Here is a 14,369-nt window from a genome sequence, read left to right as displayed (position 1 = left end):
AATTCTCTTCCTACATTTTTAATTTTTTTTTTATTTCGTCATGAAGTCGACGTCGAAGATTCATTCGACTTTCCTCACCAACTGATGCCACATACTGTCACTTTGACAGTCAAGTCAATCGAACTCCATTTTCTATCCGACTGACAGACCTCCGCCATTGTTCGTTGTTCTCTATGCTTCGGAAAGGACTCGAGTTGAATCTCCGACAAAGACAAAGAAGTTCTCGCGAACCGAATGCACACCGTACTCGTTCGATCCCGAAGATTCGAGTTTATAACAGTGTATTTTGTTTAAGAAAATTCGGAATAATTTTATATTATGTCGGAGAAAAACGAGAACGAAAAGATTAACGCAAGGAAGAAACAAATAAAGGCAAATAGTGGTCCAATAACTAGGAATTTGTCAGGGAAATCTAGAACCGATTCAGTTCTCCCGGAGGTAAACAACACCATTATCTCGAAGGAAGTGAAAACAGCTGGAACCACCTCTGATAACGTGAGCGATATTATGAATGAAGAAGTTATCAATGAACATAATGTACGAGGGCAGGTTCAAAACTTAAAGGAACAACAACAGGATGAATATAACGAAGTTTTCACACCAAAGAAGACCGTAATGCGTACTCCACCTGAAGTCAAGAGAACAGGAGATGGACACATAGCAATATCTGGACCATCCATAGGAAAAATAGATATGAACCTACCATTAGTCAGTAGAGATTCGGAAAATACGGAGAATATAATAGAGACTATACTTGATGCGCTAAGAAATCTAAATGATTTTTCGGAGAAAGAAAAACTTGAAAAGACGGATCAAGAACAATTAAGGAAGGCAGTTTTCAAACTCCACGAAAAAGTGACTAAACTTGTTTATAGATTTGGAAAACTCGAAACAGAAAACCGCAAAGAAAATCATCCTAAAAGTAATATCCTCAAGCCCGACGAAATTAATAGAGATACAGAGATTGACAGAGAAGTATACCAGGAAAATCATTCACAAATCAAGACTTACAGTTCGATACTCACTACAAGGAAAAATACGGAAACAACTAAAACTCAAAAATGGAAAACTCCGGAAAAGGAAAATAAATATGAAATATTGATAAATTCAAATAATAGAGAAGAAACTTGCGACATCGTAAAAAATGTCAAGCTAAAATTTAAAGAATTGGGCAAAAATGAAACTCTAAAAAATATTAGACACTTGCAGAAAGGAGGAGTAATATTTGAATGCTATAATGACGAGCAACAAAAACGGATTCAGGAAATTTTGAAAAAACAAGGCAGTCTTCAGACAAAGAACATACAAAACAAGGATCCAATGATTATGATAACGGGAATCAAGAAAGGCTATCAAGAAGATATCTTCAGGAAGGAGCTGATAGAAGATAATCCGCAGATGACAGAAATTTTTGGCCCACAGGTGGAAAATAGCCTCAAATTCATCGCAAAAAAGGTATGTAGGAATAATATGAAAGAAAACTGGATATTTGAAACATCTCCGCAGGTTTTTAAATGGCTGATTAAAAACGAATCGTTACACTTTGACCTCACTAAATTGTATGTTCAAGAATTTGTGGATATAGCAATGTGTTTTAGATGTAGTAACTTCGGGCATATAGCCAAACATTGTCGAGCAGAGCCATGCTGTCACAAATGTAGTGGTAGACATGAATCGAAGGAGTGCACCAATAAAGATCCATTAAACTGTCCAAATTGCAAACGTTTGGGTATTAAAGATAGGAGACACTCTGCAAGAGATCAGAAATGTCCAGCCTATATACAAAGAAGGGAAAAGCAACGCCAATATATCAACTTCAATGGTGATGGTGATGAGCAAACTGATTTTTTATGAAAGAATCGAATCCAGGGACAACTAAACAAAATCAAGTAAGTGACAACTGTGGAAACTTTAGTATTATACACCAAAATGTACAATCCGTGGGTAATAGTATAGACTTAGTAAATGCTCTACTAGAAAGTAACGATGATTGTAAATGTCTATGTATCTCAGAACATTGGAAAACACAAGAACAATTGAAATGTTTCAATGTTGAAAACTTCAAACTAGCTGCTAGCTTTTGTAGGAGGAATGGTTATGGGGGTACAGCTATATATTTGTCTGAAAAATTGGAATATAAAAAAAGAAAAAAAATTGAAATGCTTTCATCGGAGAGCATATTTGAATGCGCTAGTATTGAATGTAAACTCAAGAAAGAAAATATTATTATAATATCAATATACAGACCCCCTAAGGGAGATTTCAAAATTTTCCTCGGGAAGCTAGAGCTGATACTGCATATGATCATATCAGAGAACAAGAAGGTATTTGTATTGGGAGATTTTAACGTTGAGCTGCTCGAACATAATAATTTTGGATCACAACTTCTGGCTGTATTAGCGTCTTTCAATTTGTATCCATCAATTTTTGAAAACACCAGAATAACACCTACCTCAAAATCATGTATCGATAACATTTTTACAAATTTACCTGATCAGTGCATCTCAAGTTCAGTATTGTTTACGACAATTTCAGACCATACAGCTCAAAAAATTGTACTCAGTTTAGATTTACAGACAAGGAATTCCCCATATTATAAAAGATTTTTTGATGTGATGAGTAAAAATGAATTCTTTGATGACTTAAAAGAACAAAACTGGAATGAAATTTACGAGGTAGATAATGAGAATGTGAATAAACAATGGCATATTTTCATGAAAATCTTTATGACTATATTTAATCAAAAATTCCCGAAAAAATTATTCAATCAAGGCTATAAATCTAGGCAAAAACTATATGAGACAAATGAAGCGATCCAACAGAAGAAAATTAAATTAGATAATCTCCTATTTTTGAAACAATTAAATGGACATTATAAAGATTTGTATTGTGCAGAAAAAAAAGAATATGAAAAATTATTAGTAAGGGCCAGATCGGAAAATTATGAAAATAGAATAAATAACTCTGACGATAAGAATAAGTGTATGTGGACTATTTACAAGGAAATTACTGGCAAGACGAAAAAATCAAGTGAATGCTTTATCGATGGAAATACAAATGAGGTAGCAAATGCCTACAATAAATATCTAATCGACATTATCCCAGACTTGATGAAAACTAGTGAAGAAGGAAAAGAATATACTTTCAAATTCGAAAACGATAGATCAATAGTATTGGAGCCAGTTACAGAAGAAGAACTAATAGCACTGAATAAAAAGTTAAAAAACAAGCATAGTTCAGGTGAAGATGAAATCCCAACTTCTCTTATTCGTGAAATATTGCCAGCAATTACTGAGATTTTTTGTCACATCGTGAATAACTCTCTCAAAGAAGGAATATTTCCAGACACTCTAAAGCTAGCAGCAATTCGGCCAGTGTACAAAGGCAAAGGGGATAAAAACTGCTTCGATAATTATAGACCAATAGGCTTACTCTCGGGGTTCTCAAAGCTATTCGAACAAGTGGTGTATGTTAGAGTGACCAAATTCCTAACAGAATGCAACATAATTACCGAAAGTCAACATGGTTACCTGACTAACAAATCAACACAAAGTGCTATTTTTCAGCTCACACAAGCAATCCTGAAATATTTAGAGAAGGGCAGTATGGGCATGGGCATATTCTTGGACTTGTCGAAGGCCTTTGATTGTTTAGACAGGAACATTCTCCTAAAGAAACTCGAAAAATATGGAATAAGAGGATGGGCATTAAAATGGTTTGAATCATATTTGAAAAATAGGACCCAAAGAGTGGTTATCCTGCAAGGAGGTACAATGACTAAATCAGACATTCTTGAGAACATGGTTGGAGTTGTTCAAGGCAGCATATTGGGTGCACTCTTGTTTCTCATATATGTGAATGACTTGAGCCTTATAATGGACCATTTGAACAGCTTGACTCGATTCATGGATCCTGTGATAGACCAACAAGATTCCAGCTTAACACAGTTCGCAGATGACACCAGTGTAGCAGTGCAAGGACCAAATATTCGATGCCTTGTTGAAAAAACTGATTTCGTTTTCGGTGCCTTGGTGGAGTGGTTCAGGAAAAATAAATTATGTATCAACAAGGATAAAACAACTGTCGTTATCTTTAGGACTAAGCAGAACAAAATAGAAATACCTGAAATGATTACCGTTGAAAATACACAGCTCGAAATAAAAAGTGTCTCGAAGTTCCTAGGTATTTATGTGGATGAGCAGTTGGACTGGTCTCATCAAATCGATTCCCTGAATAAGAAACTGAACAACATCTGCTATTGCATAAGAATTGTGTCAAAATATCTTAATGACACGGCCAGGAGAACACTGTATTTTGCTAATTTCCAAGGAAGAGCCCGATATGGTATAATGTTTTGGGGATCTAGTTCTGCCATGCAAGATATTTTTGTTACGCAGAAACGTGTCATAAGAGTTATATTCAACATGTCCTATTTACAATCATGTAGAGGAGTCTTTAGATCGAAGAGAATGCTCACAATGTATGCATTGTATATATTTGAAATCCTTGTTTTCGTATATAAGAATAGTCAAGTATTTCCTCGGTCAAATCATTGCTACAATACGCGTAAGGACGACATTTTATACCCTATCCATCGCTTGACACTCTACGAAAAAAGCCCGTACTACATGGGTATTAAACTCTTCAATAAGCTGGATGACAAGATCAAGAATGCCACAGTCGAAAAACAATTTAGGCAGATGTTGAAGCAGTTCTTAATAAATCTTGAACCCTACAGTATAGAAGAGTATATGAGTTATAAAACTGATGGAAACAGATAGAATATTAATTTTGACGTCATTTCATTTCATATTTGTTTTTATTGTATAAAAATGTAATTTAATTTGAAATAAAGAAGCATTGAATTGAATTGAATTGAATTGACATTCGATAACGTCGGAAAATCCCTCGTAACGATAATTAAGCCGATGCAATTCAACGCTGACATTGGAAAGTGTCGAGAAACACGTACGACGTTTGTCCAATACCGAAGTCGCTTATCGGCGGCTTCGATCTCTATGGTTGACGAGCGATCGCTCTGTGAACCGCGGCAATATGGCGGCGACAAACAAGGAGAAGAGGAACGGAAGGTTTTTTCTGCATCGCAGGATGTTCCGTGTTTTCTTATCGGCTTAGCGACTCACGTCGATCTTGATGGTGATTTACAAATCCTGTAGAACGAAACCGAACTTATATGGTATAACTCAGTATGCTGCAACCATTGACGTACTGCGAGAGTATTTCGAGGGAACTTATGCAAGAATTTAGTTAAACTGGGGAACATCAAGACAGTTCACATGGATTAAAGGAATCCAGGCGGAACACATCCAGATCTTCACCATTTTCACAAGCAACAGGAGAATTTATCAGTTTACCAGATGACTAGAGTTATACACCTAACTGATCGATTTGCTTGGAGTTTAGAGCACCACAACTGTACCACAGAAGAATAGCAAAATTTCTTATATTCGGAAGGAAAAGTAGTAGGGGAGACTGGGGAGGGTTGATACGTTTTTTGGAATTTTTATTCTGGAAACGGAATTATATGAAGAAGCAGGACTTTTCTTATATTATATAATTCTTCAATTAATCGTTCAACAAAATAAATATAGAAGTCGCAAAACATAAACATCTTATTCTGTACAGAACGTTGAACACAAAAACATGCAAACTGTCTCAAGCCTCCCCACATATGGGAGGATTGATACGATGTACTGGGAGAGTAATCGAGAGGATTATTCAGCTCAGTAGGTAGGTCAGCAATGATACTGGCTTGCTTTGGTCCTATAGGTGTAGAAAAATCAGGAAATTGTCAGTTAGTCACTTCCACACAGGAAAAGTCGGCCTCGTTAAATACATGGGGATTGTACGGTTTTTAAAAATCCCTTTGATATGTTGGATGGTGAAGACGCCTTCATGTAGGCCTATCCAACTAGCTACGGAATATTTTTTGAAGATTATACATGTATCAGGCCTCCCCACGACAAATTTCTCAAACCTCCCTGAAAGCAATTTTTAAAGTGATTTATGTTTTCATCTTATACCCATATATTTTGAAAAGCGAATAAAACTTCAAATTGAGTAGTTTTATGCATATTTCCCAGTGAAATGTTTGTTTATGCCGAAGAATTAATGCATGATCATAAAACCCTTAGGTAACTTGAGTAAAAACTTACAATTTCTCACCTCGAAACACTCTTCGTTGAATATTTCACAAACAAACTACTGTTAGCCTTACATATTAACGTCACGCAATGCCCTCTGTCAAAGAATAGTGTTCACTAGTATAATACTTTTGAAAACGGCTACAGATCGCGGATATAAGCCTGTATCAAGCCTCCCCATGTATCAATGCTCCCTAGTCTCCCCTAGATCAATTGTATCTATTACTTAACCAACTCTGGAATGAAACAAGGCTGCGTGTTAGTGCCTTAATTCAAATAGTTCAATATTTTCGCCATAGCTGTCTCGATAATTGCTGACATGAGTATGCCTGTAAGAGGTGTTGAAATAAGATTCAGATTTGATGGAGGCCTGTTTAACCTGAAGGTCCTCAGAGTAAAAACCCGTACAAAGTTTATCACGGTACTCCAGTGTGCAGACGACTGCGCACTTATCGCTAGCAGCCCATAGGATCTACAGATAATGTTGGACACCTATAAATATTTATACGAAGCTTTAGGCCTTAGACTCAATATTGACTTCACCAAAATCCTGCTAAGTCTGGAGGATGAAACTCTAGAATACGTTGGGGAAGCTTCATAAATACTAGGGCTAACCGTGTATTTCGGCATCACGGGCATTCTGGAAGCTAAAGGACAGAGTGTTTCAAAATCACGACCTCAATCTGAAGACCAAGACAGCTGTTTATAAAGCAGTGGTTCTCCCAATCTGATTTCCCTCAAACGCGTTACTCTTTGCTCTACGAGTTGAATCTCTGACCTCACTTATGTCAAACTGACAAACGTCAGCATCGACCAAGCTAACGAGCATTCGGTAAAATTTAGATATAACGAAAAATACCAAGTTGCGCCTGGTGGAAGTACCCATTTGTCGTGTTGCTACAGAAACTTGGACCGTCGAAAAAGCCTTCGAGTTTACCCGAAGACAGCCTCATACTGTCGCGAGTACCAGATCGTCAAATGGTCGATAGACCGTGCCGATTCTCGCACATCGGATAGCAGTTGTAGGTCGCGAAAGAATGACAATGGATTCCGTGGGAGTCATGTCGTCAAAGCGGAATGCACGGAGATTCGTTTCACGGGCGATTTGCACAGGGGGGACTAACTCGTGTCGGTGAGAAGGCATCTTGGCGCCGGTCGATAAATCGAGGTCAACGCTTTCGTGATTACGAACGCGGTTCGTAAATGAAAGGTTTTTTGTTGGTATGGCGTTTTAATTTCATTATCAGATAACCAGATTGAAAGAACGTTCCGAGATCATAAAAAATGTTTGCTTCAAGACGCGACCTTGGAAAGTAGATGTTGATTTTTGAAGGATATGGTCGAAAGAGTAAAAACACTGTTTTACACTTACTTGTGGACATTTGTCAGTGTGTACAATTTGATATGAATGAAAATTTTAATATGTCCTGACTTAATAATCGAACGTTGTCGAAACAACTTACTTTTATGACACGTTTACTAACACAGAAGCTACGTAATGACAAATTGCCGAATGCGCCTGGCTTTTATACGTTCGTCGTTTATTTTTTTATCTATATCGACCCGGGTCATTTTTTAAATAGATTCGAGATCTGAGATCACAGGTAGTTTTTCTCCAAGATCAGTATCTTGTGAAATCAATCACTTTTTGTGGAAAATTTCAGCAAATTTGGTCAAATTTGAAGTGCTGCAGCAGCCAGGAAAATCGTACTGAACAAATGTTGATTTTTTTGCTGATAGATTCATCCTTTAGCAATGAAAATCTTCAATTTTTATTCACCTATTACAAACATTTCAGATTTTATGATTTTTTCCGCGAAGATTCAAAATTTCGGATTTTCCGTCGACCATCACTCAAAAAATAATCCTTCTAGCAAAAATCTGTTAGCATATTCGTAATCTACGCCCCCGATTTAATCAGTGGTTCAATTCTGGTGGCGATCGGAGAAAATTTATTTTTTGGCAAAATTTCCATACATATGTATGGAAAAATTGCGATTTTTCGTAAAAAAAATTTTTTTGCTCCGATCAAAACCAAATTTTTACTGTTGACTAATTCGAGGGCGTAGATTACGATTATGAAAACAGATTTTTGCTAGAAGGATTATTTTTCAAGTGATGGTCGACGGTAAATCCGAAATTTTGAACCCTCGCGGAAAAAATCATAAAATCTGAAATGTTCGCGATAGGTGAATAAAAATAGGACATTTCCATTCGTAAAGGATCAATCTATAACCAAAAAAATCAGCTTTCCTCCAGTACGCTTTTTTCTGGCTGTCACAGCACTTCAAAGTTGACCAAATATTCTGAAATTTTCCACCAAAAGTGATTTATTTCCCAAAATACTGATGTTGGAAAAAAAACTAAAAATTGCTAGATGAACCAGTCTTCCTTCAACCTCCTGAAGATGCTTTTGTGATAGCGAAACACGTGTCGTGGTTCGAACACTGATTTTAGGAAAATCGTATAATTTTTCAAGTTAAATGATTTTCAATTCACTGTAACTGAAAAATTTCTGAAATATGGTAATGTATAATAACTTTTAGGTCAAAATAATCTTGAAACGAGTTCGCAACTTCGCTATTGGTGAGAACACTTTGAATTTTAATCTTTTCAACTCTCTTCCAGAATTTCAATAAAACCCAGCCAATTTTTAACCATCGCAAAGAAAATTCCAGAGCTTTCCATAAGGCGCTCTTCTCAACTAAAGCCCGTTTGTAAAGCCCGTTTACAACAGCCGAGAATTCTCTAGAGGGTTTACTTGAGAATTCATGCGCCGTGAATTCTTTACCGTTACATACGCACTTTCGGTAGAATTCACTGTTCAGTTGCACACAAAATGATCTCTGACGTTTTCTTACCAAAATTTGGTAGAGAATTCTCGGATCTTACAAATGGGCTTGACAGCCGAAAGTCTCTCAGAATTTTGGAAAGAAAACGGCAGAGATTATTTTGTATGCGCTTTGAACAATGATAGTTTGTGTAAAACACCTGTCCGTTTCTGAGGAAAACATATGGTCGAAACCACAAAGCGGTACCCGATTGTTTGATTAACGTCATTCGGGCGACCGTCTGTGGGCGTACCAACCCGTCCTTAAATAAATACCGCAGGACCATATAATATTTGTACAGCGCCTCGGAATAAGATTCAAATTAAGTTACTCAACCGCCACGGATAAGCACCATTTGTATCGAATTACACGTGTGTGATTCTATACGCGTCGAAAATTCCGAATGGAAAGCCCACGCTTTGATGGCGCCGAGAAGACCTAAACGCACGAGTCCTACTCATAAAATACCTGAATAAGGAGTTGCATTAGGTGCGATGGGCATTCGAATCGGGTTCATACATAATAATGACAACATTCGACCGATATCTGATATCGCGGAAGAATACGGTATGGGTAGGTAACAAACGTTCGTTTGTTTCAACTCATTTCAATAAAGATGCATGATCCGAATGCTGCTTGTCCCACCCTAGATTGTAGATTTTCAGAGGGGTGGACTTGGACTGCGATCTTAAGACCTGTTGTGGCTCTATTCAAAGCTATTTTAGCTTCTTATTATTATGTCTACAGCTCAGCAGTTCTTATAAACACCATTCTGCAAACATTTTTTTGCGTTGGCTAGCAATGGCCAGTCATTCTGTCACCAGGTCATCTGAAGATTCATCCTCTTTCTACGCCCCAATGGAATTTCTTCAGGAATGGGAAATGTGACATTACAGATGAGTGAAAAATTCAGAAAATGTTTGTTTTCACAATATCGTCAATAACTGCGAAGATAATAGGGAATACTCCTTCTGACGAAAATGATGTGTTTTTTATGAAATATCTTGGAAACGTCACATTTTGAAATAACCATTTCAACCGTTTCCAAAAAAAAAAATGATTTTAAGCACTTAAAAATTAAAAATAAGAATGGGTATTTAAAGTTTAAAGCATTTTGTGAGAATTTTACAAGCTGGCAACATCGACTGAGATATGCCTTGATAGTAAAGGACAACAAATGCATTATCTTGATGAGATAGACAAAGATGGCTGTCTATGAAGTCTGCGACGAACGAGGAAGGTCGTAAAATTTTATGGGATTTTTATGACCGGTTGCAGTTGAAGCTTGCCAGTAAGTAGGCGCCTGTAGATCAACAGCTGTTATTTTATAAACAAGCTGATCGGACATTGTTCTTATCATTGTCTTGTATGCGTTGTTGCCAAATCTTAAACTCCGCACAAAACGAATTAAATTTTAAAACCCCATATTTGAAGGATGATTTCGAATAGTTTACGCGGTGAATTTGAAGAAATCATGAATTGAACTCATAATTATTCAGTTTAAACTTGCATATGCAGTGATAACCCAAACTGAGGAGAATTCCCCATTGCTTAACCACTAATGAAGGCCACAATCTCTTCCAACATCTGCCATTAGATATCGGACAACAATAGCATGTAGCTGTAAAAATCAGAGAAGTAATATATGATTTCATGGTCTGAAGGATATCATTGTTCGAAGATAGGATTTTTAACTAGCTGTAGTCTGCTCTAGCCATAATTTGTTCAGCTGCTCATGAGGAAGGAATTCCCCTTAGATGAGATTAGGTGTTCATACTTCATAATCTAATTGGTGTTATTTGCCATATGCTCATTCTTCGAAAAGGCAGGAATTTTCAATTTCGATTCATTACATGAGATAATGCATATGATATTTTCTTGTGTAGTAGTGGTATGTCTATAACTCCGAACGCATCGAGCGAATTGGGTCCATTAACGAACTTTAACGGCAAATTTGGACTATCAACCTTTCCTGAAAATGGATTCTTTTTGAGGCAGAATGGGATCTGATCAAAAACTGTTCGTCAATAAGTCTAAATCTATTAGTTTTCAGTATATATGTAGAGTCATTCAAACAAAATTATAAAATTTGCGATTTAATATGATGAATTCTCCATTCCTATTCTAAAATCTAATAATACAGAAACCGATCTATAATATACCTCGATTGGAATTAATGATGAAACGAGTAATACCAAAAATGCCAGTGAATAATATAGGCAATCACAGTCGAACTGCCGGTTGTAATTTATTGCATTATTCTACGCGACGTTTACATCTATTACCTGCGTGGAAACACCATTCACGGTAGCCATCATATGGGCTTATATCAAAACATGTCAAACGTATAATGGCAAATTATATGGCCTCCTGCCACCGGTCGTATGCCGCGTTTAATATGCCTCGCTCGCTCAGACAGAGGTGAGAATCTACTGTTATATCGGGATCATAAGATCTTAGATGCAAGAATATTGATTGGACTGCAGACGGTTTGCTCACACGTTCAGATCCGAGATTTGTACGAAATTCGAAATCCGGATTTTATCGACTCGAGATATTACCCGAAACTTGCAGAGACATAGTTGAATTGATAAGAAAAAATCCGATACAATTACCAAGAATAAATCTACAAAAAGACTCGAAAAACAAAGCTATCGGTGCGATCAAACTTATTATTTCTTAGGGCTACTTGCGACTGTGTGCCCTCATGTGACTGAAGATACCCAACTGTGACCTATAGATGATTGGCATTAACTGATTTTACGGATTGTTGAAATGTATCCTTAAACCGCTTATAGTGGCCTCCTGGTTTCCGAGCTCCCTCTGTGAATTCGCTATACAGAGCTATTTTGGGGAGTCTTGTGTATTGCATCCTCAGAATGTGGCCGCTCCATCTGAGTCGGGACCTAGTTACCTTAGTCTCAATTGTTATACAACTTACGCGCTGCAAGACTTTCTGCATTTGAAACTTTGTGGAACCATCTGATGTGCATTATTTCTCTTAGAGGACGTTATTGCGTTTGTTCAAGCTGTTTAATGTGTCGCCTGTAGGCGTTCATCTTTCGCGTCCGAGAAGAAGCGTTGGGAGGACCACTGCTTTGTAAATAGCTGTCTGGGTCTTCAGATTGAGGTCATGATTTTGATACACTCTGTCCTTGATCTTCCAGAATGCTCGTGATGCTGAATTGCGTTGGTCCTATACTATTTTTGTATGATATTTGAAGAAGAAATTACACTAACATCCCACGAGTGCGACTTGAAGCACAATGCAACTAGTCGGAAATGGAATTTTTGAGCTACAAGAAGGCCATCAAGGGTGAGATACAGAAACTTGTCGATTTGTTTTTGACGCCAAACCTGGGGATGATCTTATTCAATAAGAGACGTCTGGAGTTATTTTCCTCAGCAATCATCATGCATTGGTCGGAGAATCGCTCGCATTTGGCCCTTCCATCAGGAGAAATTCTGGTTTTATCTCCGTATATTTTGAGGAGACTAATCCGTGCCTACCAGCCGACAGGCTTTTTCCTAGTCACACAAATCCCAAAATTCAGTTGGTCATATCTACTGAACAGAGATATCCAATATTTTCCGTGAAACAACCTGTAGATCGGAATCTAGACAGCAATTTCCTCCGCTTCACGTCCAATCTCACGAGAGGAATCGTCTGCGGCATGGACTGACGTGAGCCCGAGGCGCGCGAAAATTAAAAAAAGAATATCTTCATGTCTTCTAGTTGCACGCGCCTCCACCGGCTATCTGCAACAATCATTTCGTCTATAAAATAACCCCCCGTTAACGACGTATTATCGAGCTCTGAATGCGTAATAAACTCCGGTAATAGGCTCCGTAGTTCGGCAACAATAGATAGCTAGAAGACTGGACGATCGAGTTAATGGCTAGTCAACACGACCGTCTCGAGGTGCCCACGAGGATGCCTCTGTCTAATCTCGACCTGCGAAGCCCACAACAGGCTCTAATGCCTGATACGATTATCGTAAGGCCCCAACCACGAATCACGACAGAGTCAGTGAAAGTGACTCGAATCAGCCAAATTGCCCTGCCAAAACCTATAGCACACTACAATTTTATTATCGTGAGTTTATGCACAGTTACTGGGAACTATGTAATACCTAAGAAAAAGACCAATCTCTAAAGCTGCATTCACAATCAATTCGCGGGCCGAAGTGCCGAAGCGGTAGTTTTGCGAGAAGAAGGGTGGACATACACAAGAATTGCAGAAAGGTTTGGAGTTTCCCATACAAGTGTGTCCAGAATGTTGCAGCAATTCAGGGAGACAGGTATGATGTCCGAAGACCAGGACAGGGTAGACCACGGGTAACAACTGCCATTCAAGAACGTTACTTGAGAGTTTCTTCGTTGATACAACGGTTTGCAACCGCTCGCCTCCTTCAAATTCAGCTTGAGCAAACTCATGAGGTGCAAATTAGCACTCTGACAATAAGAAATCGCCTCAGAGAATATGATTTAAGGCCTTGTGTCGCGGCAACAGGCCCAGCTCTTATCCCAGCCCATCGAAGGGCGCGTTTGGATTTTGCGAGAGAGCATATCCATTGGGAAGAAGCCGATTGAGAAAGAATTCTCTTCACAGATGAGTCTAGATTATGCCTCTACCATTGTGATCGACGTTCCCTTGTATACAGACGTCCACATGAAAGATATGTTCAGTGCAATTTCCTGGATACTACTGGTTTCGGGGGAGGATCGATTATGGTATGGTGTGGAATATCTTTGACTGCTCGCACAGACCTAGTGGTCGTTGATAATGGCGCTATGAATGCTGATAAGTATATAAGGAACATTCTTGAAGAGCATGTAGTGCCATTTGCTCCATACATTGGTGAAAATTTCAGTTTTATGGACGATAATGCCAGACCCCATCGTGCGCGCATCGTTCAGGAGTACCTTGAAGAGGTTGAAGTCTCTCGAATGGAATGGCCAGCTAGAAGTCCAGATCTCAATCCGATTGAGCAGGTTTGGGACAACCTCAATAGAAGGCTGAGAAGTTCAGAAAATCATCCAGCTATTCTTAATAACTTAGGAATCCAACTCAGAGAAATCTGGGAAGGATTAGATCAGAACATTTTAAGATCACTCATTTTGAGTATGAACCGCCGAGTTGCCGAGCTGTAATTAACGCAAGGGGTGGAAATACCAAGTATTAAATCACTTATCAGCATTTCAGTATTTTGAAAATTGTTCATTTCTTTTCTTTCACATAAGATTCGGGAAATCCTGAATTTTTCCTCCATTTAATGTGTCTTGTTTCGTTCAAAACCTTCCCGAGAGAACATAAAAAATAAGTTATAAAGTCAATGTAGAGTTAACTTTCATTGAAATTGAGATTTTCAGA

General features: G+C 38.0%; 2 protein-coding genes across 3 annotated transcripts in view; both read left to right on the top strand.

The window, feature by feature from the left end:
- The window catches only part of LOC123322602 (pleckstrin homology domain-containing family G member 3), a 148,671-nt gene that overhangs the window by 60,380 nt on the left and 73,922 nt on the right, over nucleotides 1–14,369 (top strand). The window lies entirely within an intron of this gene.
- LOC123322604 lies at nucleotides 231–2,583 on the top strand. The gene is made up of 2 exons (XM_044910558.1): nucleotides 231–1,455; nucleotides 1,599–2,583. The coding sequence occupies exons 1-2, from the start codon at nucleotides 319–321 to the stop codon at nucleotides 1,602–1,604; spliced, it is 1,143 nt and encodes a 380-aa protein (XP_044766493.1). The 5' UTR covers nucleotides 231–318; the 3' UTR covers nucleotides 1,605–2,583.

This window comes from Coccinella septempunctata, chromosome 1 (genome assembly GCF_907165205.1).
Source record: "Coccinella septempunctata chromosome 1, icCocSept1.1, whole genome shotgun sequence".
NCBI classification, from domain to species: Eukaryota; Metazoa; Arthropoda; class Insecta; order Coleoptera; family Coccinellidae; genus Coccinella; species Coccinella septempunctata.
The sequence above is the reverse complement of the archived record's forward strand: the minus strand, read 5'-3'. Positions and strand labels throughout refer to the sequence as shown.